Genomic DNA, 24,942 nt, shown 5'->3' on the forward strand with positions numbered 1-24,942 from the left:
TTTATATTTAGAGTTTTAAAATCAGTTTTCAGAATAAATTTATATAAGCCATTGTTCTATAAAATTATTTCGTTGCAAACATATTCCTTCATGGATTTTTTTGTGTGTGTATGCAAAAGCCAGTGATACAAACTATTACTAATAAGCACTGTCCCTTTAAATGGTTTTGGGCTGGAATACAATGCTCCGCCATTGCCAATGTTAATACAGGGTGTAGCTTAGCAACGCCAAGCCTCTGCCATGTAAACTGAAGCTTCCTCCCTCCTTGGCGGAGATGTGCAGTTGGGACAATTGGCAGCGCATTGATGCTTCAGCTGAAGGGCCCCGGGTGGAGGAAACAAAAACGTTCGATCGTTTAGTCGTAAACCCCGGGCAGAGTGGACAGGGTCACTCGCCATGGGCTGTGCCCCGAGCGTAAAGACAACATCAGCCGGAGATCCCCGGCCACAGCCACCCAGCCGCAGCCCGCTCACTGACGCTGACCGCTTGGATCCTGGTGATCACAACCGGCCCCCTGAAGACCTCCCGAGTTTGATATCAGGCTGCGGGACAGCAGACCAGGAGACCGGGGAGATCGTGTGCCAATCCCGGTCACCCGGAGACCAGAGAATCGCAGATTCCAGTCCTAAAGGCAAGTTCCTACAGTAATGTCAAAAATACTACATAATTTAGATCTGAGGTTGCTCCTAAAAAGTTCATCAGTTCCTTAAACAATTAGTTACAATCAACCTGCCGAAGTGATTATGTCACAGTGAACACAATATGCTCCCTGTTAATAGTAATCAATAAACTGAGAGTATTTGGTCTCCTGCGGACTAACATAATCATACAATCGGTTTCCTAGATGTTGAACATCGATTTTAGCAGGGAACCTAGTAAAAATTACGAGTCAGAGTTTTTAACGATTCGGGGAAAGAGGCTCTTCGGCCCATCGGGTCTATCATAGCCGCCAAAGATCTATTTATCCAAATTCCATTTTCTGGCACTTGGCCTTGTATGCTATTTCAAGTGTTCATACACATACTTCTTAACTGCCTTGAGGATTCTTGCCTCTTAGGCAGAGTTCTAAATACCCACAACCCTGGAGTGAAAATAAATCTTCAAATCTCACTAAGCCTGCTTCTTACTGCTAATTATTGACCCCCACCCCTAGACAAAGGGAACAAATATCCCTGTCTCCCCTGCTTATTCCCTTCAGAACTTTGTATACCTCAATCAGAGTGTCCTTCTCTGCTGTAGGGTAAATAACCCAGCCTATGTAGTTTCTCTGCATAGCTGAATCACCCAGGTAATATCTGAGTGAATCTCTTGTGGACCCTCTAGTGCAATCACATCCTACCTATGTTGAAGAGACCAGAACAGCAGACAGTACTGCAGCAATGGCCTAACTAACATTGTATTCAGCTCCATCATAACCTCATTGTCCTTGTATTCAGTGCCTTGATGAAAAAGTATCCCATATGCCCCCTTTGCCACCTTATCTACATGCCCTGTGCCTTCAAGGATTCTTGGGCAATAATCTTTCAGGAGCGACACCTCAGCTAGTTTCTTCTCTCTGACTTAACAGTTTATGGGTCAACTTTGCCATTTTACCTTTGGCTGCCAATAAAGCTTTGGGATGTAACAGAATCTTCCTATTCTGTTTTATCCAGTCCCATAGTAAATGGCTATTCACCCATAACATTCAGGGGAGCTGTTTCCTAATGCATTGAAGTGCTGAGCTATGTATGTTCTGTGATATGTGATAGGAGTTATAATTGTACTGAATTAATTAATTCTAAGAACTTGTTTCATTGCACTACTATGGAAATGTTGCAGTATTCAAAGTGCTATCTTTTTGATAAAACAACAAATAAAGGTGTTATGTATGCTTTCAAAAGACACTATTCAAAGAGTTGATATCTTGGCCAGCATCACTCCTTCAATCCATATCACCCAAAATTGGTTCTCAGCTCATTTTTCAACTGTTGTTGTGGGTCCTAGTTGAATGCAACAGTTTCTGCTACAGTTGCTTGTTTAACATCTATGACTGTATTTTGGATTGGTTGTAAAACTTTGGAATGTTTTAAGGTGATGATAAGACACCATTTTAAATGTATCTACTGTCTCTGGGAAGAACATGTGTCGATGAAGTAATTGGAGTTTTCAATTTTATGAAGCAGATTGTTAATGACCAACAAAATAGGAAATTTGGTGAAAGCGGAGGTAAAGTAAAATATAGGATCAAATTACTGCAGATGCTTGAATCTGTACTGAAAACAAAAAATGCTGGAAATCCCAGCGGGTCAGGCAGCATCCATGGAGCGAGAGCAAGTTACTGTTTCAAGTCATTTAGACTCAAAATGTTAGATTAGATTAGATTACTTACAGTGTGGAAACAGGCCCTTCGGTCCAACAAGTCCACACCAACCCGCCAAAGCGCAACCCATCCAAACCCCTACATTACCCCTTACCTAACGTTACGGGCAATTTAGCATGGCCAATTCACCTGACCTGCACATCATTGGACTGTGGGAGGAAACCGGAGCACCCGGAGGAAACCCACGCAGACACGGGGAGAACGTGCAAACTCCACACAGACAGTCGCCTGAGTCGGGAATTGAACCCGGGTCTAGCTTGCTGTCTCTCCGAGGAGACTGCCTAAACGGCTGGGATTTCCAGCAGGTTTTTGTTTTCAGTAAAGTGAAATATATTTGTTCATGCTGTTGATCAAATTACTAGACAGAATTATTTTCAGAACGGAATCTGAGGGAAATAATGCAGAAATGCATATACAAAAAACAGTGCATTTATATATTGCTTTCATACCTCAAATATTTTAGTGTTTCAAAAGATATGTTTTGTTTGGACATGTGGAGACTGCTTTATGGAAGCACAGTGGTAAAAGGAAATGAAAATTCCTACAAGTATTGTTGGAATGAAACAATTTTTAAAGCACAGAAACATTGCAGTTGTGGATCTATGTCCTTGGATAATCAGGAAAAAATATGGTTTTCTATAATATTCACTTTAAGTCCACTGAATAAAAACTTCATGTTTGCAGTCCATTCCTCCTGTTTAGGGCTGTTTTAATCACAATCAGTTCAGCAACAAATCATATTATTTTCATAGTCTGAATGAAGGATAAGGTTTAAAACTCTTGAAAGTGTCACACCTCCAACATTATTACATAGCCTGTAATTCCGAGTATCTGAATGAATTGATTCCATTTTCTTTTAATTTATATTGTTAGTGAAAATTAACAACAAAAAAGTTAATTTTCAAAGTACTCTGCATCCATGATTCCACGAGTCAGAAGTTAAATCTGTAACAAGTGTCAGAATTAAATGACAACTAAAGGCTAGGAGTTAGAACCACGTAGAAAGAAATGCATTAGGATTATCAAAGTTAAAGATGTTGTGACCTTGCTCATAGGAGGATTCACCTTACTCATAAATTTTTACTAAATAGCAGAACATAAGTCTTTTGAATGATTTGGAGATTACACATTATAGTTGCTACCCCCATAATTGTGGACTCGAGATTTCTACTACCCAAAAATATCTAGAAGGCAAATAGGATAGTCATTTTCCCCATTTTTTTAAAGATGTTGACCCATTACTTAATGATGTTTCAATGAATATTCATCACCTGCAGAATTAAAACATATGATTTAATCTGCATCCCATGTCTTTTGTTTTCAATGTGGTAAAGTATTTATCTTCTAAATCCAGCTAGCTTGTCCTGTAGCAAAATTACAGGTGCAGTTTTTTCTATTAATGTAAAGGAAGCTGGATTTAATACTATGAATATAGATTCAAGCCTCATACATTACTTTCCAGTCACAAAATGAGAAGTGGTGCAAAGCATTGTATATGACTATATGTAGATGTGTAAATTTAAATGTACAGGAAATGGTACAATTTTATATTAAAATATACGGTTTTTATTTGTCCTGCCTCCTCTTTCTGGAGTATAGATCAACCCTACAAATTGGCAAGCAAACTGTAGAATACATGTGCCATGATATTTAATCAGAAGAAGTTGAGTCTCAGCCTGTCCACACCTAGTGTTCACATATAAATTTCAGAAGGGGCTTAACAGATGGTGATTTAGAGAAAAAGCCTAGATACAGCTGGTAACCAATTGGATAGTCTGTCCAAAATTAAAATTTATGGTAGCAAATTTAATAGACGATTTGTAAAATGTTGTAGGTGAAAGAAATAATGTGACAGAAGTGATATTAACTATTTTTTCCCTCTCCCCTTTTTATGCATAGACCCAAAGTAACCCCAATTGTGCAAACAATTCAGTGTCACTGTTTAGTATTAATCTAAATACGTAATCTAGAGAGATTTCTTCAACAGTCAGGAGGAGAATGATTAAGAATAAACCAAGTATAATTAGGACCATGAGCATGGATCATATTACACCAATCTGTTTACTCAGCATCACAAGGACCATTGAAAGATTATCCAAATTAGACATCTTATTTTAAAGACTTGCTATCATTTAAAAAAAAGTAATGAACAAACAATGGTTTATCAGTTCAGCAATTGAGTTGTGGTTGGCAGCTTCAATGATAAAATGCTGAAGACAAGTGTTCAGTTGGAAAAGATTGAGTTTTTGATCCATTTATTCAGCACTGGATCACGAAGAGTCTGAATCAAGGAATTTACAGCTGGCATTTTTGATGCATCATGTGGTTGACTGTTAAATACCCCTTGAAAGAGCTTACTAAACCAATCAGTTGTATCAAAAAACGCCAGAAAAATGTCTAAAAGGAATGAACGTGGATGGACCTAACACTGGAAATGACAATGGCAAACCCTGTCAGCACTGCAAAGTCCTCTTTACCAACATCTGGGGACTTTTATCAAAATCGGAAGAGCTGCCCCACAGGCTGGTCAAGCAACAACCTCACATTGCCAGATATGAATCCATGAATATGACTATGTGCCAGACACTACAATCCCCGCTGGTACGTTGACAGACCCACTAGCAATATATAGTCATTTTGGAGTTACCCTTGTAGTACTTATTATTGACTGCACACATTATGAATTCTCATGCCAACAGGTCAAACATGGGCAGCTTGGAGATGATCACCTACTACCATATACCAGCACCCCAAGTGATAAAGCATTATGCCCCCATGTTGAATCCTACTTGAAAGAAGCACCTGAAAGGACATAAAATGTTCTTTGGGTGGGGACTTCAATATCTATCACCTCATTAACTCAGTAGCACATCACTGACCAAATGGTTAGTATCTGAGGAAGGGTCACTCTACCCGAAACGTTAACTTTGATTTCACTCCACAGATGCTGCCAGAGCTTTTCCAAAAAATTCTGTTTTTGTTTTAAAATCTTAAAGGATTGGATTTGTCCTGGTGATGAATGATCTAACAAAATGGAAAAGCCTACTTGACCTCATCTGTTAATGTGTTATAGATATATCTGTCCATAGCATTTCTAGTTGGAGTGACCACTACATAGTAATTGAAGAGGCAAAGTATCCATCTTCGATTGAGCATATCCTCCTTTAGTGTGAAATGCACTACCATTGTGCTAAATTGAATAGTTTTAAAGCAGATACAGCAACTCAGAACTGGGCGTCAAAGACATGCTATTGGGCAGCAACAGAATCAACCATCTTCTGGAAAGACATGATGTAATATCTCCCCCATTCCACCATTACCATGAAGCTGGGGAGGGGAGATGACGGGTGGGGCTGGGATTAACTCTGGCACTACAAGGCCAGGAGGGCATATAGTAATACCAGGAGTAAAACCAGGCACACCTAAAAATGGGATATCGATCCTGGGAATTAATTTTAAGAAGTCTCTTGTTAAGTCTCATCAAATTCTTTAATTTTAGATTCAAACAGCTCAATTACTGTGGAGAGAAACAAAAGGAATAATGAAAGGAATTTGGGAGAGCAGCAGTGTGTTTTGAAAGACAATCTAGAATTGGTTCCTGAGGATCAGGGCCAGACTATCAGCAAGGTCAGTGTGAATGTTCAGGATGATGTAAATGACCCAACACAGCCAGAAGCAACCAAGACACAAAATGCTAATTTCCATAACCAAATGCTACATTGTGAGAGAGACCTGCTTATGAGACATGATGGTAAGAAATACGTTTACTTATTTAACTTCACATCAAATGCTATTGCCTGTAGTTTTCTTTATTCCCCCATCGTCTACTGTAGCTGCTTATTCTTGAAATAGCTCCACAGAGGATGATATCCCATCACCAAGTCCCCATTTATCTACACATGCTCAGTACTTGACACTGGTTCAGCCTCCTCAGTGCCAGCTCTCATATGGAATAGAACTTCAGCCACTCCTGTTACTTCTTTAATTTTATTAAACAATTCACAGTTTACAAAACAATTAACATTAACAGCTGTAATACAGAGATACAGCAATTTTACATGGGAGAGGAGCAGCAAAGTCAGGTCCCAACCCCTACCGTTCAACCTGTTTTCAGGGAAATGAGGACAAACCTCAAATTCCAGTTTCAATCATTTCAAAACAGTAACAATGACATTTGTACATACAAGAGAGTCCAATTACATAAAAAACAGTGCATACAATACAGACCTCAGAAACCCAGCAAGCGCCCCCCCGTCCCTCCCACCCTCCGGCCACTCTAAGGCAGCCCATCCCTACACACCTTCAGGCTCTCGGTCCGCCCTATGCCCCTTCCAGTTCTTGGTCCATCCCTACACACTTTCCGACCACCTCGAGGTCCGCACCGCACAACAATCAGCAGACAGGAGGGATCCCCCCCAGTTGGGGAAACAGTTCAGTGGTCCAGGACATTCAGCCTCGGACTTTCGGGTGACCATCCGCCAAGGTGGACTTCGGGACAGGCAGCAGAGAAAAGTGGCCGAGCAGAGGTTGATAGCTAAGTTCGGTGCCTATAGGGAGGGTCTCAACCGGGACCTTGGGTTCATGTCACCTTACAGGTGACCACCACTGCACTACACACACACACACACACACACACACACACATACACACATATTTTGTGGGGTGAATTTGTACTTGCAGGGTTACATTGTACTTTGTTCAAAAACTGCATGCATTCATGTAGACTCTGAGCTGCATAAATTATGTAAAACTCCATTATCTCACTTTTTAGATTAGAATCAATCTAAACATCATGGCAAAGACAGAGAACACAGGGTGCCAACACCTTCAACATGTTGTCTAGATATCACCATAGTTAACAGCTAACCCAAGAATGCAATTTTTTATATATAAAAAATTTGTGATTTACACATGAAAGAAGTGAAACTATCTCTGTATTCTAACAGATGAAAGGCTTAACAGACAATCAATTTTTCAATGTATAATTGCATTTACATCACACTGTAAATTTTTGCTATAAATTCTGTGTGTTAGGATTGAGCCCTCCACTAATGCCTGATGAAGGAGCGACGCTCCGAAAGCTAGCGTGCTTCTAATTAAACCTGTTGGACTATAACCTGGTGTTGTGTGATTTTTAACTTTATATTTTTGATGATACTTGAAAGTACGCTTTTCATTAGTTTAAAGCATAGGAGGCCTAAAAATGTGTTTAATCAATTATGTTTTACTTTAGTCATTTGTCACAGCAAAACTTTTAAAACATGACATTTTAATGTGGCACTCTTCAAGCTATTAATATAAGTTCAAATTTCTCCAATCCTTGTAAGAAGATCTCAGCTATCTGTAAAAATAGTAGGGTGGTTATGGTAAGGGATTTTAACTTTCTGAACATAGACTGGAACTGCCATAATGTTAAGGGTTTAGATGGGGAGGAATTTGTTAAGTGTGTACAAGAAAATTTTCTGATTCAGTATGTGGATGTACCTACTGGAGAGGGTGCAAAACTTGACCTACTCTTGGGAAATAAGGCAGGGCAGGTGACTGAGTTGTCAGTAGGGGAGCACTTTGGGGCCAGCGACCATAATTCTATTCGTTTTAAAATCGTGATGGAAAAGGATAGACCAGATCTAAAAGTTGAAGTTCTAAATTGGAGAAAGGCCAATTTTGACGGTATTTGGCAAGAACCTTCGATAGCTGATTGGAGACAGATATTCACAGGTAAAGGGACTGCTGGAAAATGGGAAGCCTTCAGAAATGAGATAACGAGAATCCAGAGAAATTATATTCCTGTTAGGGTGAAAGGAAAGGCTGGTAGGTATAGGGACTGCTGGATGACTAAAGAAATTGTGGGTTTAGTTAAGAAAAAGAAGGAAGCATATGTCAGTTATAGACAGGATAGATTGAGTGAATCCTTAGAAGAGTATAAAGACAGTAGGAGTATATTTAAGAGGGAAATCAGGAGGGCAAAAAGGGGACATGAGATAGTTTTGGCAAATAGAGTTAAGGAGAATCGAAAGGGTTTTTACAAATACATTAAGGACAAAAGGGTAACTAGGGAGAGAATAGGGCCCATCAAAGATCAGCAAGGTGGCCTTTGTGTGGAGCAGCAGGAGATGGGGGGAGATACTAAACGAATATTTTGCATCAGTATTTACTATGGAAAGGATATGGAAGATATAGACTGTAGGGAAATAGATGGTGACATCTTGCAAAATGTCCATACTACAGAGGAGGTAGTGCTGGATGTCTTGAAATGCATTAGGAGAATAAATCCCCAGGACCCGATTAGGTGTACCCTAGAACTCTGTGGGAAGCTAGAGAAATGATTGCTGGGCCTCTTGCTGAGATATTTGTATCATCAATAGTCACAGGTGATGTGCCGGAAGATTGGAGGTTGGCTAACGTGGTGCCACTGTTTAAGAAGGGTAGTAGAGACAAGCCAGAGAACTATAGACCAGTGAGCCTGATGGTGGTGGGCAAGTTGTTGGAGGGAATCCTGAGAGACGGGATGTACATGCATGTGGAAAGGCAAGGACTGATTAGGGATAGTCAACATGGCTTTGTGCGTGGGAAATCATGTCTCACAAACTTGATTGAGTTTTTTGAAGAAGTAACAAAGACGATTGATGAGGGCTGGGTGGTAGATGTGATCTATATGGACTTCAGTAAGGTGTTCGACAAGGTTCCCCATTAGAAGCTGGTTAGCAAGGTTAGATCTCACGGAATAAGGGGAGAACTAGCCATTTGGATACAGAACTGGCTCAAAGATAGAAGACAGAGGGTGCTGTTGGAGGGTTGTTTTTCAGACTGGAGGCCTGTGACCAGTGGAGTGCCACAAGGATCAGTGCTGGGTCCTCTACTTTTGTCATTTACATAAATGATTTGGATGCAAGCATAAGATGTACAGTTAGTAAGTGTGCAGATGACACCAAAATTGGAGGTGTAGTAGACAGCGAAGAGGGTTACCTCAGATTCAAACAGGATCTTGATCAAGTGGGCCAATGGGTCAAGAAGTGGCAGATGGAGTTTAATTCAGATAAATGCGAGATGCTGCATTTTGGGAAAGCAAATCTTAACAGGACTTTTACACTTAATGGTAAGGTCCTAGGGAGTGTTACTGAACAAAGAGACCTTGGAGTGCTGGTTCATAACTCCTTGAAAGTGGAGTCACAGGTAGATAGGATAGTGAAGAAGGTGTTTGGTATGCTTTCTTTCATTAGTCAGAGTAGCTGTACAGGACATTGGTTAGGCCACTGTTGGAATATTGCATGCAATTCTGGTCTCCTTTCTATCGGAAAGATGTTGTGAAACTTGAAAGGATTCAGAAAAGATTTACAAGAATGTTTCCAGGGTTGGAGGATTTGAGCTATTGGGAGAGGCTGAACAAGCTGGGGCTGTTTTCCCTGGAGCGTCGGAGGCTGAGGGGTGACCTTATAGAGGTTTATAAAATTATGAGGGGCATGGATAAGATAAATAGACAAAGTCTTTTCCCTGGCGTGGGGGAGTCCAGAACTAGAGGGCATAAGTTTAGAGTGAGAGGGAAAAGATATAAAAGGGACCTATGGGGCAACTTTTTCACACAGAGGGTGGTACATGTATGGAATGAGCTGCCAGAGGAAGTGGTGGAGACTGGTACAATTGCAATATTTAAAAGGCATTTGGATGGGTATATGAATAGGAAGGGTTTGGAGGGATATGGGACGGATGCTAGCAGGTGGGACCAGATTGGGTTGGGATATCTGGTTGGCATGAATGAGTTAGACCAAAGGGTCTGTTTCCTTGCTGCACATCTCTATGACTCTGTGACATGGAGATCATAATACTTACCAATGTGATAACCTGAAAATCACTAATTGTTTATCTCCTCTTTAGGCCAAGGCAATCTCTTTTACATATTGTCCATTCCTACTTGCATCTAACTTACTGTATTGAGGCACAATCGACTCACTGTCATTAAGTTTTAAGCTTTAGATAGATTTTACTTAGGTGTTGTCATGCAGACTCATGTCAGTTTTCAGCAATCATAACTATGTTTTGCTATACTTATTGTTTCATTCGTTCAAATTCTTTCCAGATTGTTCAGTTTTTAGGCTGACTAGCTCTTCCTCCAGCTTAGCTAGTGAGCTGTATCCTCCAGTTGTAATTGATAATGGCAGTGGGCTGATAAAAGCCGGACTCTCAGGAAATCATTCACCAACGCACGTTTTTCCAAGTGTGGTAGGAAGACCAAAGAACACAACATTGAACGTTTTTGGATTATCAGAAAGGTGCACTTATGTTGGAGAAGAAGCCCAAAGAAAACGTACCATTCTTCATTTGGTTGTAAGTAAAATGCTTATGTGCCAATATTGGGATAACTTCTTATAATTTACCCACTTAATTTGGCATGTTGTTAGTTTTACTCAATGAGGATGCATTGACTGCAATATAAGGTTAAGGTAAGTGCAGACGTTTGGCTTGGGATAGCTTAGGTTGAGAAAGAATAGAAATAGCCGTATTTCATTCACGATCACCATGTTTGCTACTGGATGAAAATAATGAAGGCTTAATTTCCCAAACCTGATATTTATCCACCAAAGGTTCAACCAAAATGCTGAAATCTGTACATCAGAAAATACAATCAGTACAAGGGGTGAATAGCAGCTTTGGAGAATCTTATTCCTGGGCTGATTAGTAGGTGCTTATTCAGATATTTGATTAAGTTGTGTTTGATTACAGTATCCAATTCAACATGGACTGATTGCAAACTGGACAGAAATGGAAGTGCTCTGGAGGCATGCGTTTGAAAATGAGTTGCGTGTTGACATTCAGGAGCACCCAATTGTTATGACAGAACCACCAAATAACCCCCAGCAAAACAGAGAGAGAACAACTGAGGTAATAAATTAGTAAGAAGCTCCACCAGAGGACCTGTTCCTTTGACTACACTTTCAAGTCCTTTTTGTAATTTTAAGCACTTTAATTAGGTCACTCTTCATTTATTTAAATTACTCCACAATTTAAGTACTAATCTCATTCCAGTGAATCGGCAGTGTACCCCTTCTGAAGGTTGATACACGAAACTCAATATAATTCAGCTAGATTCTGGCCGAAGCATCATTTTCTCGCTTCTTATTTCCAAATGCCTTGAGACAAAGATTAACATTCCATTAGCCTTTTTGATTACTGTTTGCACCTGAGCATTAGCTATCAGTGACCTCTATGCAAGAATGCCTAAATTTCTTGCTCCTTTACAAGTCCTGGTTTCCTCACTATTAAGAAAATATTCAAAGTTGATTATCTCACATTTCCCTGCTTCAAATTTTATGTGCTATGTTTTTCCTCCTTATTTATGTTCCTTTGTGTGAATTGGTTTGATCCTCATAATCTGTTGTGCCTCCTTCATGTCATGTTTTATCCATTCAGGCAAAGCTATCATTTAATACCCATAATTGACCTTGAGGTAATGGTGAGATCTTGAAAAATAAGTGACTTGATATACCATTTCAGAAGTCAACCCATATTTTCTGTGGACCTGGAATTCATTTGGGTCAAACCATATAAGGAAGGCACAATCCATTCCATAAAAGTGAAAAAGTGATCTAGATGAGTTTTTACATCAATCTTGCAGTTATACAATGACAATACCAACTTCTTACTCCAGGTTTATTTAATCGACCAAATTTAAATTTCCAAGCTACTGTTCCAGGATTTTAATTCATGCCTCCAGATCACTAGTCCAGTTACTCAATCAATATGCTACAGTGCTGTACCTGTAAGCTTGATATATCAGTTTCTGTTCCTACATACAATATGAATGAATGCATACCAAACAAAGGACAGCAACATAAAGACTGCCTTTCTGTTCTTATCCTTTGTCGGTAAATATTTATGACTCTTTTTAAAAGTCACAGAAATGATTGTCTACCCTCTCCATAATTAGTTCATAAATGAACCTGACTCCCATTTCTTAGGCACATATGATAATATTCCACATGAAAAGTGAAAGTTAGAAGCATTGTAAAAATGTTGAGAGTATTTCATCTAAATTTTGCGACTAACATTCTGTTGCATTTGTTTTGTTCAATATAGATTCTTTTTGAAGCATTTCAAGTTCCTTCTTTATTTCTGGGTGTTCAGGCAGTGTTGGCACTACACTCCACTGGCAAAGTTACAGGAACTGTTATTGATTCAGGTAACGTCTTCTTAATTGATCTTGGAATTATTTCAATAACTATTCATTATATTCCAGGGCGGGTGATCTCATACTGCAGGTGACAGTCTCTCAATCTTTCGTAGAGTGGATTTAAGCTGATCGGAAAGTAGGATGGCTGAAAAAGATCACATTTCATCAATGTATTTAACTCTCCTATTGATGATTTGCATCTAGATTTCAAACTTTGCATAGTTAGTCCATCATAAACCACTCCACAAAAAGTAAAGAAACTTTATATTTTGAGAGAGGATTTTGTTAAAACAATGCAGCAGGTCAGTAAACTGTTAGCATTTGTAGTCGATGCTGGTATCCTGTTCCCATACCAAATTATCAATTGTTTCATAAAATGAATTTATTTCCAAATGTTACTACTTGCAGGATCAACTGTGACGCATGTAGTTCCCATTATTGAAGGAGATGCTTTAGAGAACATTACTCAGAGTGTACACCTGGGAGGAGAGGACCTGACAGAGTACATGATGAGATCTCTGGCTGAAAATAATAGCTGGTCCTTCACTTCCAAAGGTAATGTTCACAACTTACCAACATCCACCTCTGGTATCACTCAGTATAGGGAGATTGAGTCATATAATCTGAGGCATGGAAATCACATGTGACATGCCACTCCATCCCTTTTTTGCACAACGAAAGATTCCAATCAGGATTCCTTAGGAAATCCAAGACTGTATTTAGTTTCTGACAGGTAATGCACAAAAAAAATATCGAAGGAAGACAAACCACACCTTTTTCATAGCAGTCCATTGCATAATCTGTGATTTAAAGGTCCAGCACCTTTGAAAAGGTAAGTGTGTAAGGGAAGTGTGAGGTTAAGGTGTCAGGTAAGTAGGATGCCAGGTAGGTAGGTTTCCAAATAGGTTGGGGTAGGGTTTCAGGGGGTTGAGTGCCTGGTACGTATGATGCTAGGCACATGGTCAGCAGTTAAATTGCACAACATTTGGGTTTGGTGGTTGTGAGCAGGATGGAGTGGGCTTTGGATCCCACTGGATGTGGAGTGTCAGGTCTCAGGGTGTTAGTTTCCCCCAGCTTTTATGCTGTTCCACAGGGGTCCATGTGGAACCCAATGTGTCAGCAGCAAAATTGGCATGACCAAAGGCCTTGCTGTTTAGAGATAACATTGGTCCTGAGGCAGAGTAGAGAGTTTGGTCTAGTGGTTGAACAATGGGGTCAATTTCCTGGTGTTGAGGGTGGGGTCATGGTGAGTCAAGTTCAGAACAATGGAGGGACGTTGGGTGTGTTGGCAGGCTTTTGGGACTCAGGGGTAGAGATGGGGAAGTTTAATGGCTCTGTGGAGATGTAGCTGGAGATCTGTAGTCACAGAGTCATAGAGATGTACAGCATGGAAATAACCCTTCGGTCCAACTTGTCCATACCAACCAGATGTTGCAACCCAATCTAGTCCCACCTGCCAGCACCCGGCCCATATCCCTCCAAACCCTTCCTCTTCATATACCCATCCAAATGCCTCTTAAATATTGGAATTGTACCAGTCTCCACCATATCCTCTGGCAGCTCAATCCATACGATATAAGAATGGAAAAGGTTGAGATTCTGAAGGGAGATTAGAGAGAGTTAGGCAGAAATTTAAAAAGGAGGTCCTCAAGGGTAGTAATGTCTGGATTATCCCCAGTGCTATGAACTAGTGAGGGCAGAAATAGGAGGATAGAGCAGATGAACGCATGGCTGAGGAGCTGGTGTATGGGAGAAGGATTCACATTTTTGGATCACTGGAATCTCTTTTGGGGTAAAAGTGACCTATACAAGAAGGACAGATTGCACCTAAATTGGAAGGGGACTAATATACTGGCAGGGAAATTTGCTAGAACTGCTTGGGAGGATTTAAACTAGTAAGGTGGGGGTCGGCTCCAGGGAGATAGTGAGAAAAGAGATCAAATGAGACTGGCAAAGTTGGGAACAGAAGTGAGTCAAACAGTCAGGGCAGGCAGGGACAAGGTAGGACTAATAAATTAAACTGCATTTATTTCAATGCAAGGGGCCTAATGGGGAAGGCAGATGAACTCAGCTGGCCCCTCTCCCCCGTGAGAACATTCTGCACCCTCTCTGAGACATCCTTGATCCTGGCACCAGGGAAACAACACACCATTCTGCTGTTTGTCTGCTGGCCACAGAAATGTCTGTCTGTACCTCAGACTACAGAATCCCCTTTCCCCTAACACAATCGATCTCTTGGAAGCTGACATACCCTTTGTTGCATTACAGTCAGTCTCAATACCAGAAACTTGGCTGTTTGTGCTACATTCCCCTGAGAATCCATCACCCCCTACGTTTTCCAAAACAGCATACATGTTTGAAATGGGTATATCCACAAAAGACTCCTGCCCTAGGTGCCTACCTCTCTTATCCTTCCTGGAGTTAACCCATCTGTGTGGCTGTATCTGAGACTTTCCCTCCTTCCTATAACTGCCATCCATCACATACTGTTGCAGTTGCAAATTCTTCATCGCTTCTATCTGTCTCTCCAACCGATCCACCCGATCTGAAAAGATTCGCATCCAACGGCATTTGTGGCGGATATAATGCGCAGTAACCCTTAAACTCTCTTTAAACTCCCACATCTGACACAAAGTACATATCACTGCAAAGGCCATTTTTGCTCTTTCACAATCTACAGACCCAGAAAATAACACCATCTTATCCACCTCTGCGTGAAAAAGTTGCCCCTTAGGACTCTTTTATATCTTTTCCCTCTCACCCTAAACCTATGCCCTCTAGTTCTGGACTCCCCGACCCCAGGGAAAAGACTTTGTCTATTTATCCTATTAATGCCTCTCATAATTTTGTAAACCTCTATAAGGTCACTCTAGAGAAAACAGCTCCAGTCTGTTCAGCCTTTCCCTATAGCTCAAATCCTCCAACCCTGGCAACATCCTTGTAAATCTTTTCTGAACCCTTTCAAGTTTCACAACGTCTTTCCGATAGGAAGGAGACCAGAATTGCACGCAATATTCCCAACAGTGGCCTAACCAATGTCCTGTACAGCCACAACATGACCTCCCAACTCCTGTACTCAATACTCTGACCAATGAAAGAAAGCATACCAAACGCCTTCTTCACTATCCTATCTACCTGCGACTCCACTTTCAAGGAGTATGAACCTGCACTCCAAGGTCTCTTTGTTCAGCAACACTCCCCAGGACCTTACCATAAAGTGAATAAGTCCTACTAAGATTAGCTTTCCCAAAATGCAGTACCTCGCATTTATCTGAATTAAACTCCATCTGCCACTTCTCGACCCATTGGCCCATCTGGTCAAGATCCAGTTGTAATCGGAGGGAACCCTCTTCGCTCTCTACGACACCTCAAATTTTGGTGTCATCTGCAAACTTACTAACTGTACCTCTTATGCTCGCATCCAAATCATTTATGTAAATGACAAAAAGTAGAGGACCCAGCACCGATCCTTGTGGCACTCCACTGGTCACAGGCATCCAGTCTGAAAAACAACCCTCCACACCACCCTCTGTCTTCTATCTTTGAACCAGCTCTGTATCCAAATGGCTAGTTCTCTAATGTTCCAGGATACATATGCTACAGGAAGGATAGAAAGGGAGGCAAGAGAGGAGGGGGAGTGGCATTTTTGATAAGGAAAAGCATTACAGCTGTGTTGAGGGAGGATATTCCCAGAAATACATCCAGGGAAGTTATTTGGGAAGAGATGATAAGAAAGGGATGATCACCTTATTGGGATTGTATTACAGACCCCCTAATAGTCAGAGGGAAATTGAGAAACAAACTTGTAAGGAGATCTCAGTTATCTGTAAGAATAATATGTTTCGTTATGGTAGGGGATTTTAACTTTCCAAACATCAACTGGGACTGCCATACTGTTAAATTAGTGTGGAAATCACTTTAATAGCTACTCAGGCTTTAGATTAGGTATTTAATTGTCTGACTTTTCCTGTGTGATTATTTACTCAACTGCAAATGACCTTTCTGAATTCTACAATTTAAATGGACACTTTTGGAAGGTCCCAAGTGTTGGGTAATTGTTCATCAGAATCTTCAATGACAAGTTTCCTGTGTTTCTGAAGGAAACATAATTGAAATCTCTTGTCAGAGCTCAAGAAGATTATCTAAGGGCATAACAGGATCTTGATCAGCTGGGCCAATTGGCCAGAGTGGCAGCTGCAGAATTATTTAAATTAACGTGAGGTGTTGCATTTTGGTAAGACAAACCAGGGTAGGACTTACACAGTAAATGGTAAGGCCTGAGGGAGTATTGTCAAGCAGGGAGGCCTAGGGGTGCAGGTACACGATTCTTTGAAAGTGGCATCACAGGGAGATGGGGTGGTGAAGAAGGCATTTGGCGCACTTGTCTTCATTGGTGAGAACCTTGAGTAAAGAAGTTGGGATATCATATTACAATTATACAGGACATTGGTAAGGCCACATTTGGAGTGCTACATATGGACAGTTCTGGTCACCCTGCTACAGGAAGGTTGTTAATAAATTGTAAGGAGTACAGAAAAGATTTACAAGGATGTTACCACATCTTGAGGCTTTGAGTTACAAAGAGATGCTGAATAGGCTGGGACTTTTTTCCCTAGAGCATAGGAGGTTGAATGGTGACTTTACAGAGGTTTATTAAAATCATGAAAGACATACATAAGGTGAATAGCAAATATCTTTTCCCTAGGGAAGGGGAGTACAAAACCAGAGGCCCATGGGTTAAAGGTGAGAGGGGAAAGATTTAAAAGGGAACTGAGGGGCAACTTTTTCTGAGGGTGGTGTAGATATGGAATGAACTTCCAGAGGAAGTAGTAGATGCAGTTACATTTGGATAGGTGCATAATTAGGAAAGGTTTAGAGGGATATGAACCAAACACATATAAATGGATCTAGTTCATTTTGGGAAATCAGATCGGCACTGAAGGGTCTGTTTCTGGGCTATGTGACTTTTATGACTCTATAAATTATAGAAGCAGGTGAAAATCTGGCTATCATTACTCCTCCAAAAATCCAGCTCATAGAAAAATTAATATAACGACAGTCAGTTCTGCTACAACCCGGTACGTCTGTTCTCCTTCAGTCCCGTATTCAGAAAAATTGTGTAATAGGAGCACCATTTAAACTAATGGGGCCAGAATCATGTTGTAACCAATACATACTTTAAAAGTTTGTGCTTTGACACATTGGCAACACTGTTTCTGCTCATGTTATAGCAAATTCGCATTTAACAAAATGTGAGTTATAGCACAACGACCTGTATAGTTTAAAAAATGCAAGGTCAACCTAGCTAAAAGTTTCATTGTCCCTCTTTGTTCACTTTAATTGCCTATTGTGCCAATTGCCATGATATTTTAATATATAATTGCTCACTAGTTAACATCAAACATCACCCACCTGCATTGAATGATGTGTATCAGACATCATTCACAGTCTGACCAAATGTGAAGCTGAGGAATAACAGCTCTACTGCATTGTGTAAAAAAAAATCACTGATACAGAAGTACAGGATTTCTTTCTTCTGACGTTCGTTTGTTATCTGCCTCCTAAATAAAACACCAACAGACTGGAGGAGAAGCACAGAGGCATAAGTGAACATGTTAACTCACTATGTTCCATTAAAGTCTCTTATATTACATAGTATTTTGCATGCAGAAACAAGCCATCTGGTATAATCTGTTAGTGCCTTTGATTTTTTTTTCCCCTGACAATCCTCTTCCCACCTGACTTTATCAGATATGGTTTGATCTAATATTAAATAATAGGATCTCAATTATTAACATGGAAAGTATACCAGTTAAAACTCAACTTCTGATGGCTCATGGTAAAGATGCAACATACAACATAGTGCAGAACAAGGCAGACCAACAAGGTATTGATAGGCTCCTACTTGCTCTAAGTAATAACAAGTTAATGTTAAAATACAATCCAACAACCTGACTCCAAAAGTGTTTTATTGATCTGGGAAATCTTTAAATGCACTAGCAATAATTTAAATGATCCACTCTGTACATATCGAATTGTATTTTGTGTCAATTTCCAGCTGGGTTAGATATCATCAGAAACATCAAGGAGAAATTTTGTTACGTTGCCAGTGATTTTGAAGCAGAACTTGAGAACTTCAAGAATAATCCAGGAGAAATAAAGGAAGAGTATGTGCTTCCAGATGGACAAAATATGATTATCACAAGTCAAAAATTCATCTGCCCTGAAGTCATCTATAAGCCATTTTTAATAGGTAACTTGAGGCACTTGACCGGACTCTTGATAATTTTTCACTGTTCATAGATTATTGACAGTAGAACAATGTTTCGGTGAAAAATATCTCCTTTGTGACATCTGTCTCCTGACTTTCCACTGCTCAACTGGTAATTAACTTAGTTGTAATACAAATGGCTCATTACTTCTTTTCATTTCTGTTTTTATTTCATCTCTAAACATGGTCCTTCAGAATTACTTAATTACAGCAGTCTTCAAAAATGGATGCTGGAAATAGCACAGATGGCATGGGGTGAAGTAGCAGTTTTTAAAAAGAAAAGTTTTGCTTTGGCACAATGTATGTCATTGAAAAACCTCACATTGTTTCAGGCAAAGATATCCAGAACCTGCCTGCATTGACACATTCAGTGATTGAGAGATGCAGTGAGGAGATCCGCAATGACTTGTACACCAACATTGTACTAGCTGGTGGTAACAATATGTTTAGAAATTTGGAAGAACGACTACAACAGGAGATGTCAAACCTTGTAAAAACAGGAATAAAGGTATTTTCCATATTTTCTACTATCTTCTCCAGAGGGTATAGAGTCTTAATGGGATATGATTCTTTGACTGTAGCACTCCTACATTCCCAGTTACATTTTCATTTGCCCAGGATGTGCCTAGATATAAAGTGACTTAAGGCTATTTGATCACCTCTGAATCATCTCCTGTAGATACCAGTCATTTACACAAGTTCCAGTGGAGGTCACTTGTTTGTAAAAGTTTAAACTGCATATAAAGTCAAATAAAATGTTAATATTGAAACAGCCTATGTGACTCGAACAACCCTTTTTCTTAATCAGATCAACCTAATAATTTCTTTGTTGTACAGCAAGCACTTGCTGAAATGGCTAAATAGCAGTCTCATAAACTGAAGTTTCCACATGGTCCTCAATTTTTCTCTCTCCAGCTATGCATTTAGTAGTCTCCTGACTTCTTAGCTCAGTATTAATAGTGTGGGCCAAATATTACAAGTTAGTGTTTTTGGGTAAGTCAGAACTCCCATTGCTTGCTCTGAAAATTCGAACCAATCTTGGGTTAGGCACTACCGCTGGTCCATTGGAGCTTCGAGCACAGCACAAAAAGATCCATTCACATAATTGAACTAGTGTCTTTCATGGTGTAGGCACAGTCCATTCCTTGATCATTCTTAAAATATCTTTTGAAATGTTCTTTATGGCATAAAAGAAAGTTGTTTGATGCTTCGAGTGCATATTATCCTTCCGTACACCAACCCATACAGCCCCACTGACCTGCTCTATTCCCTGCATGTTTAGTTAATTTGAATGCCAGTCCAACTTCCTATGCTTATTATCTAAAATGCTTAAAACTGTATTGCTTAGTCCTTATATATTGCCAAAAGGGAATAGTTATTTTTTTAGTCAACCTTACTAAATCCATTATAATGTGTATATTTTTATCAAACCTCCTTCCTATTGCTTTCTTCTTAGGCAAAACAGCATGTCAAACCTAACTTTGTGGCTAAAAGTTCTCAACCCTAGAACCCCAGAATTACTTGAGTAATTCTCCTCTGCCCTTTCTGAACCAGACCCTCCCTGGTTTCATACTCAAAATTCCATTCATGAAGCTCAGAATCCCATCTGCTTTGCTAGATACTCTCATACTATGTCTTTTGACCTTCCAAGATCTATCTACAAAACTCCCTTTCATTGCATTATCACTATCCTCTGCCATTACGTTTATACTGCCTTTATGCATCTCTTCTACCAAAATATATTTCCTCACGTATATAAATTAAATTACCACCTGCTAATTGCCCATTCTTTTAGGTTACGTCCATTTATAGTTGATTGGTATATCATCCTCACTCTAAATTTGATGTCATTGGCAAATTTTGGAATTTTACTCAATTCAAATATCCAAGCAATTTATTTAAATGAAAAATAAATGATAAATAAATTAACAACCATAGCCCTAGAAGACCCTTGAAGAACCCTACTATTTACCATCCTCCAATCTGATAAGCAACCATTTTGCCTGACACCGTCTTTAGTTCTTAAGTGTTTTATTGATTCAAGTTGATCCTGGCACTGACATTGCCTTTTCTTGAGTCTTAATTCTGTCAACCAGCTTTATGCGGTACTTTGTCAAATATTTTATCAAACTGATTTTCTGGTTATACATCAAACATTTATTTGGACACAGTCTGCTTTTTACACACCTACGCTGGGTCTCCTCTTTATCTCGGTTTTGTTTTGCAAAACCTTACCCACCACTGATGTTAAACTGACTGTCCAACAGATAGTAGGATTGCCCTCACCCTTTCCTAGATATGGGTGTTGGTATTTGATTGTCTCTTAAATTCTGGTATCTTTTTTAATCTAATTGTAAAGTCCCAGCTGATGGTCCAACTGAACAGTTCAGATCCCAATCTGGCCCATGATAGATCATGGGTGGCACGATGGCACAGTGGTTAGCACTGCTGCCTCACAGCGCCAGAGATCCAGGTTCAATTCCCACCTCAGTCAAATCTCTGTGTGGAGTTTGCACATTCTCCCAGAGTCTGTGTGGGTTTCCTCTGGGTGCTCCGATTTCCTCCCACAATCCAAAAATGTGCAGATTAGGTGAATTGGCCATGCTAAATTGCCCGTGGTGTTAGGTGGAGTGGTAAATGTAGGGGAATGGGTCTGGGTGGGTTATGCTTCAGCAGGTCAGTGTGGACTTGTTGGGCTGAAGGACCTGTTTCCACACTGTAAGTAATCTAAATATATTTTTGTTAGTTAACATCATGGTCATTTACTGTAACTTAGTCATACATGGCTGCGGATGGTTTTTAACAACAGAAGGTTATTATTGCAAAGGACAAAAACAAGCTATCTAGATCTAGAACACAGAAAAAATTGAAAACACCCAACAAAACACAGTTTCAGTCTATACCCCAACACAACCATGTTACAGAGAAAGTATCCCTCAATATCCTATCGTTAAGTTTGATGTAGCCAATTCTCTCCAGTTTCTTCCTGTGAACTGTTAAGTCATCTTATATGAATATTCATAAATTGAGAGAGTGGATTTTCTCAGTGTTTTAGTAACCTATAGATGTCTAAATAAACAGTTCCAGGCCAGAATTTGCACAAACTAAACCTTTCTATTGAGGTTGCTGTTTTCCCTTTGAGATAAACAATATTTAGTTCTGACCCCAATCAGATCTTCTCTTAAGCACCCAAAAATCATTTTATCTCCAGATTTTCAAATCAAAATCAATCCATGGTTATCCTGAACCAAAAACAATCCAATAGCCCTCTTACATTCTCTGTCATAAACCAGCACAGGATTCCCTGCTCGCTGACAAACCAGATTAGATCACTGTTATGAAAAGAGTGTCTAATCTAGTTTTTTTTAAACTCTATAAAAATAACTAATTCCATATGCCCACTATTGTAAAGTCTACATTCTATAAATGATTAAAATATATAACATATGTAAAACACCTTTCATCAGAGTAGAAAGATCAGAAAGTTATGACAACCCCATTGCACTTTGTTTAGTTAACTTGGCTCCAATCGGCAGGATATTGCTCCACTTGCCAATTCAGAATAGGCAACTTATATTCATGAGTCGAGAGTGTGGTGCTGAAAAAGTACAGTCTGTCAGGCAGCATCTGAGGAGCAGAAGAATTGACATTTCGGGCTAAAGCCCTTCATCAGGAATGAGACTCTGATCTCCAGCATCTGCAAACCTCACTTTCTTCTAATTTATATTCATGCTTATACTTCTGTCATATCTGTTTTTAGCAATTATTTTAGCTCCTTCTTGCTTAATAAATCTAGCTCCACACAACATTTGGCTATCTCTATTGCCAATTCTATTTCACATCAAAATATATTTGCCAAAACAAATGAAAGCTATTCAGTTCGTTCAGAAATAACTGCTTTTGCCAGCAATTTATTTCATATTTAGATTAGATACAGTGTGGAAACAGGCCCTTCGGCCCAACAAGTCCACACCGACCCGCAGAAGCGCAACCCACCCATACCCCTACATATACCCCTTGCCTAACAGTACGGGCAATTTAGCATGGCCAATTCACCTGACCCGCACATCTTTGGACTGTGGGAGGAAACCGGAGCACCCGGTGGAAACCCACGCAGACACGGGGAGAACGTGCAAACTCCACACAGTCAGTCGCCTGAGGCAGGAATTGAACCCAGGTCCCTGGCGCTGTGAGGCAGCAGTGCTAACCACTGTGCCACCGTGCCGCCCGTAACTGTGCCACCGTGCCGCCCTTGAAATTTCGAACCAATAAGAAAGCAAAGTTACTGTTTCTGCAAACTTGTATTTTAGTGGTTCCAAGCTGCTTAAGTTCACTTTAGAAGCATCTTACAGCAGAATAATTCTACATATTTGACAGATGTAACCTTGAGAGCCCATTGGTTACCAGGGAGACCGATGGGATCGGTTTAGCAAGATTTGCATAGATCAAATTAAATTATGACAGAAAGGAATAAATTGCAAATTAATTTTTAATTATTAACCAACTATGACTCAGTCAAATTCCTTTCTGGTCTAACTAGATTCCAACACATTTCTTTATCTGAAGCTCTTTTCTCTCCTTCAACAGGTGAGGGTTCATGCACCTCCCAACCGGAATTACCTTTCATGGAAAGGAGCAGCCATTTTGTCTGGTCTTTCCAATTTCCACCAGATGTGTGTATCCCGCCAAGACTTTGAAGAATTTGGAACCACTGTTTTGTACAGGAAGCTAATTTAGCAAGAAAGGAACATTTCCTGAAATCCAAATGAAGAGATCAATCATTAACAGAGTAAAGGCAGATCAAAAACTATGACTATTTGTTATAAACCATTGCTCTTTCACTACTTAATCATCACAGAAACAGTGGGGTACAATGGGGTGAGGTCATTGCTATTTGTTAGAGTGGGCATGGGCAGCAGCAGTGTTTGGTGAACAGATATGGTATGTATTTGATAAGAGATCATTGGCTGAGACTAATTTGACAACTAAGTCTGACCATATATCATTTTACTCTGTTCCTTAAGTAAATTTCATTAGCAACATAGAGTCATAGAGAGGTACAGCATGGAAACAGATCCTTCAGTCCAACCTGTCCACGCCAACCAGCAACCAACCCAATCTAGTTCCACCTGCCAGCACCCGGCATCTCAACAAACTTAACCCTCAATCCCTAAAATGTTGCTGCTGTCTAGCCAGACTACTGCTAAGTTTTCAATCTCAGCAATGCTTAATTCAATGTTCCATTCTTTTACATCTCTACAATAAAAATGAGACACAATCAATTTTGTTTCTACCAAAAATATATCCCTAAGACCACAAGAGCTTATATTGAAACCTCCTCACATATACTTGGAATGTAAAACTATGGAGGTAAGGTCCCATGACACAGAAAATTTTAAAATTTATTTACAGCTGTTCTGCAGCAGTTTCTTTGTTTTTAGACTTGTATCTACAGAGTCCTCAAATATCAGGTCAGTGAATACCTCATTTAAACCTTTCATACAATTCTGAATGTAAGTTGAAAACATATAAAATTTGTGATTTATGTATAATGTTTTTGTGGAAAGGGGGTTACTTATTTTGAAAATAAAACTCTTTCCTGTGTAACTACCAAATAATAAAACTGAGCAATGTATACATTTTCTAATATGTACAATAGATAATAATAGTTGCTACCTAAAACAACATTTTTTAATACTGTCAGGAAACAATTGTTCTCACTTATTTGTCCTTTAATGAATAGTTTGCATGGTGTTTCATTAATAAATATATAAGAGTCTGACTAGGTGGCGCAATGACCATTTAATTTTCGGAAATGTTGTGTACATTACTGACATGTTGTGGTTCTGTTTGCCGAGCTGGGAATTCGTGTTGCAGACGTTTCGTCCCCTGTCTAGGTGACATCCTCAGTGTTTGGGAGCCTCCTGTGAAGCACTTGTGTGATCTTTCCTCCGGTGTTTGTAGTGGTTTGAATCTGCCGCTTCTGGTTGTCAGTTCCAGCTGTCCGTTGCAGTGGCCGGTATATTGGGTCCAGGTCGATGTGCTTATTGATTGAATCTGTGAGTGCCATGCCTCTAGGAATTCCCTGGCTGTTCTCTGTTTGGCTTGTCCTATAATAGTACTGTTGTCCCAGTCAAATTCATGTTG

General features: G+C 39.8%; 1 protein-coding gene across 1 annotated transcript; it reads left to right on the forward strand.

The window, feature by feature from the left end:
- Positions 1-443: 443 nt before the first annotated feature.
- Positions 444-24,260, forward strand: LOC132828784 (uncharacterized). The gene is made up of 9 exons (XM_060845870.1): positions 444-644; positions 5,859-6,110; positions 10,434-10,681; positions 11,078-11,236; positions 12,431-12,533; positions 12,933-13,079; positions 18,583-18,777; positions 19,128-19,303; positions 23,383-24,260. Exons 2-9 carry the CDS (start codon positions 6,071-6,073, stop codon positions 23,530-23,532), a joined length of 1,218 nt encoding a protein of 405 aa, XP_060701853.1. The 5' UTR covers positions 444-644; positions 5,859-6,070; the 3' UTR covers positions 23,533-24,260.
- Positions 24,261-24,942: the final 682 nt, after the last annotated feature.

Source organism: Hemiscyllium ocellatum, chromosome 28 (genome assembly GCF_020745735.1).
Source record: "Hemiscyllium ocellatum isolate sHemOce1 chromosome 28, sHemOce1.pat.X.cur, whole genome shotgun sequence".
In the NCBI taxonomy this organism is placed as follows: Eukaryota; Metazoa; Chordata; class Chondrichthyes; order Orectolobiformes; family Hemiscylliidae; genus Hemiscyllium; species Hemiscyllium ocellatum.

Bases quoted from the DNA above. Each gene is read 5' to 3' on its own strand.
- LOC132828784 (XM_060845870.1), top strand. From the start codon at position 6,071: ATGCTACATTGTGAGAGAGACCTGCTTATGAGACATGATG. The intron at 13,080-18,582 runs GTAATGTTCACA...GTCAATTTCCAG, and splicing joins CTGGTCCTTCACTTCCAAAG to CTGGGTTAGATATCATCAGA. The intron at 19,304-23,382 runs GTATTTTCCATA...CTCCTTCAACAG, and splicing joins TTGTAAAAACAGGAATAAAG to GTGAGGGTTCATGCACCTCC.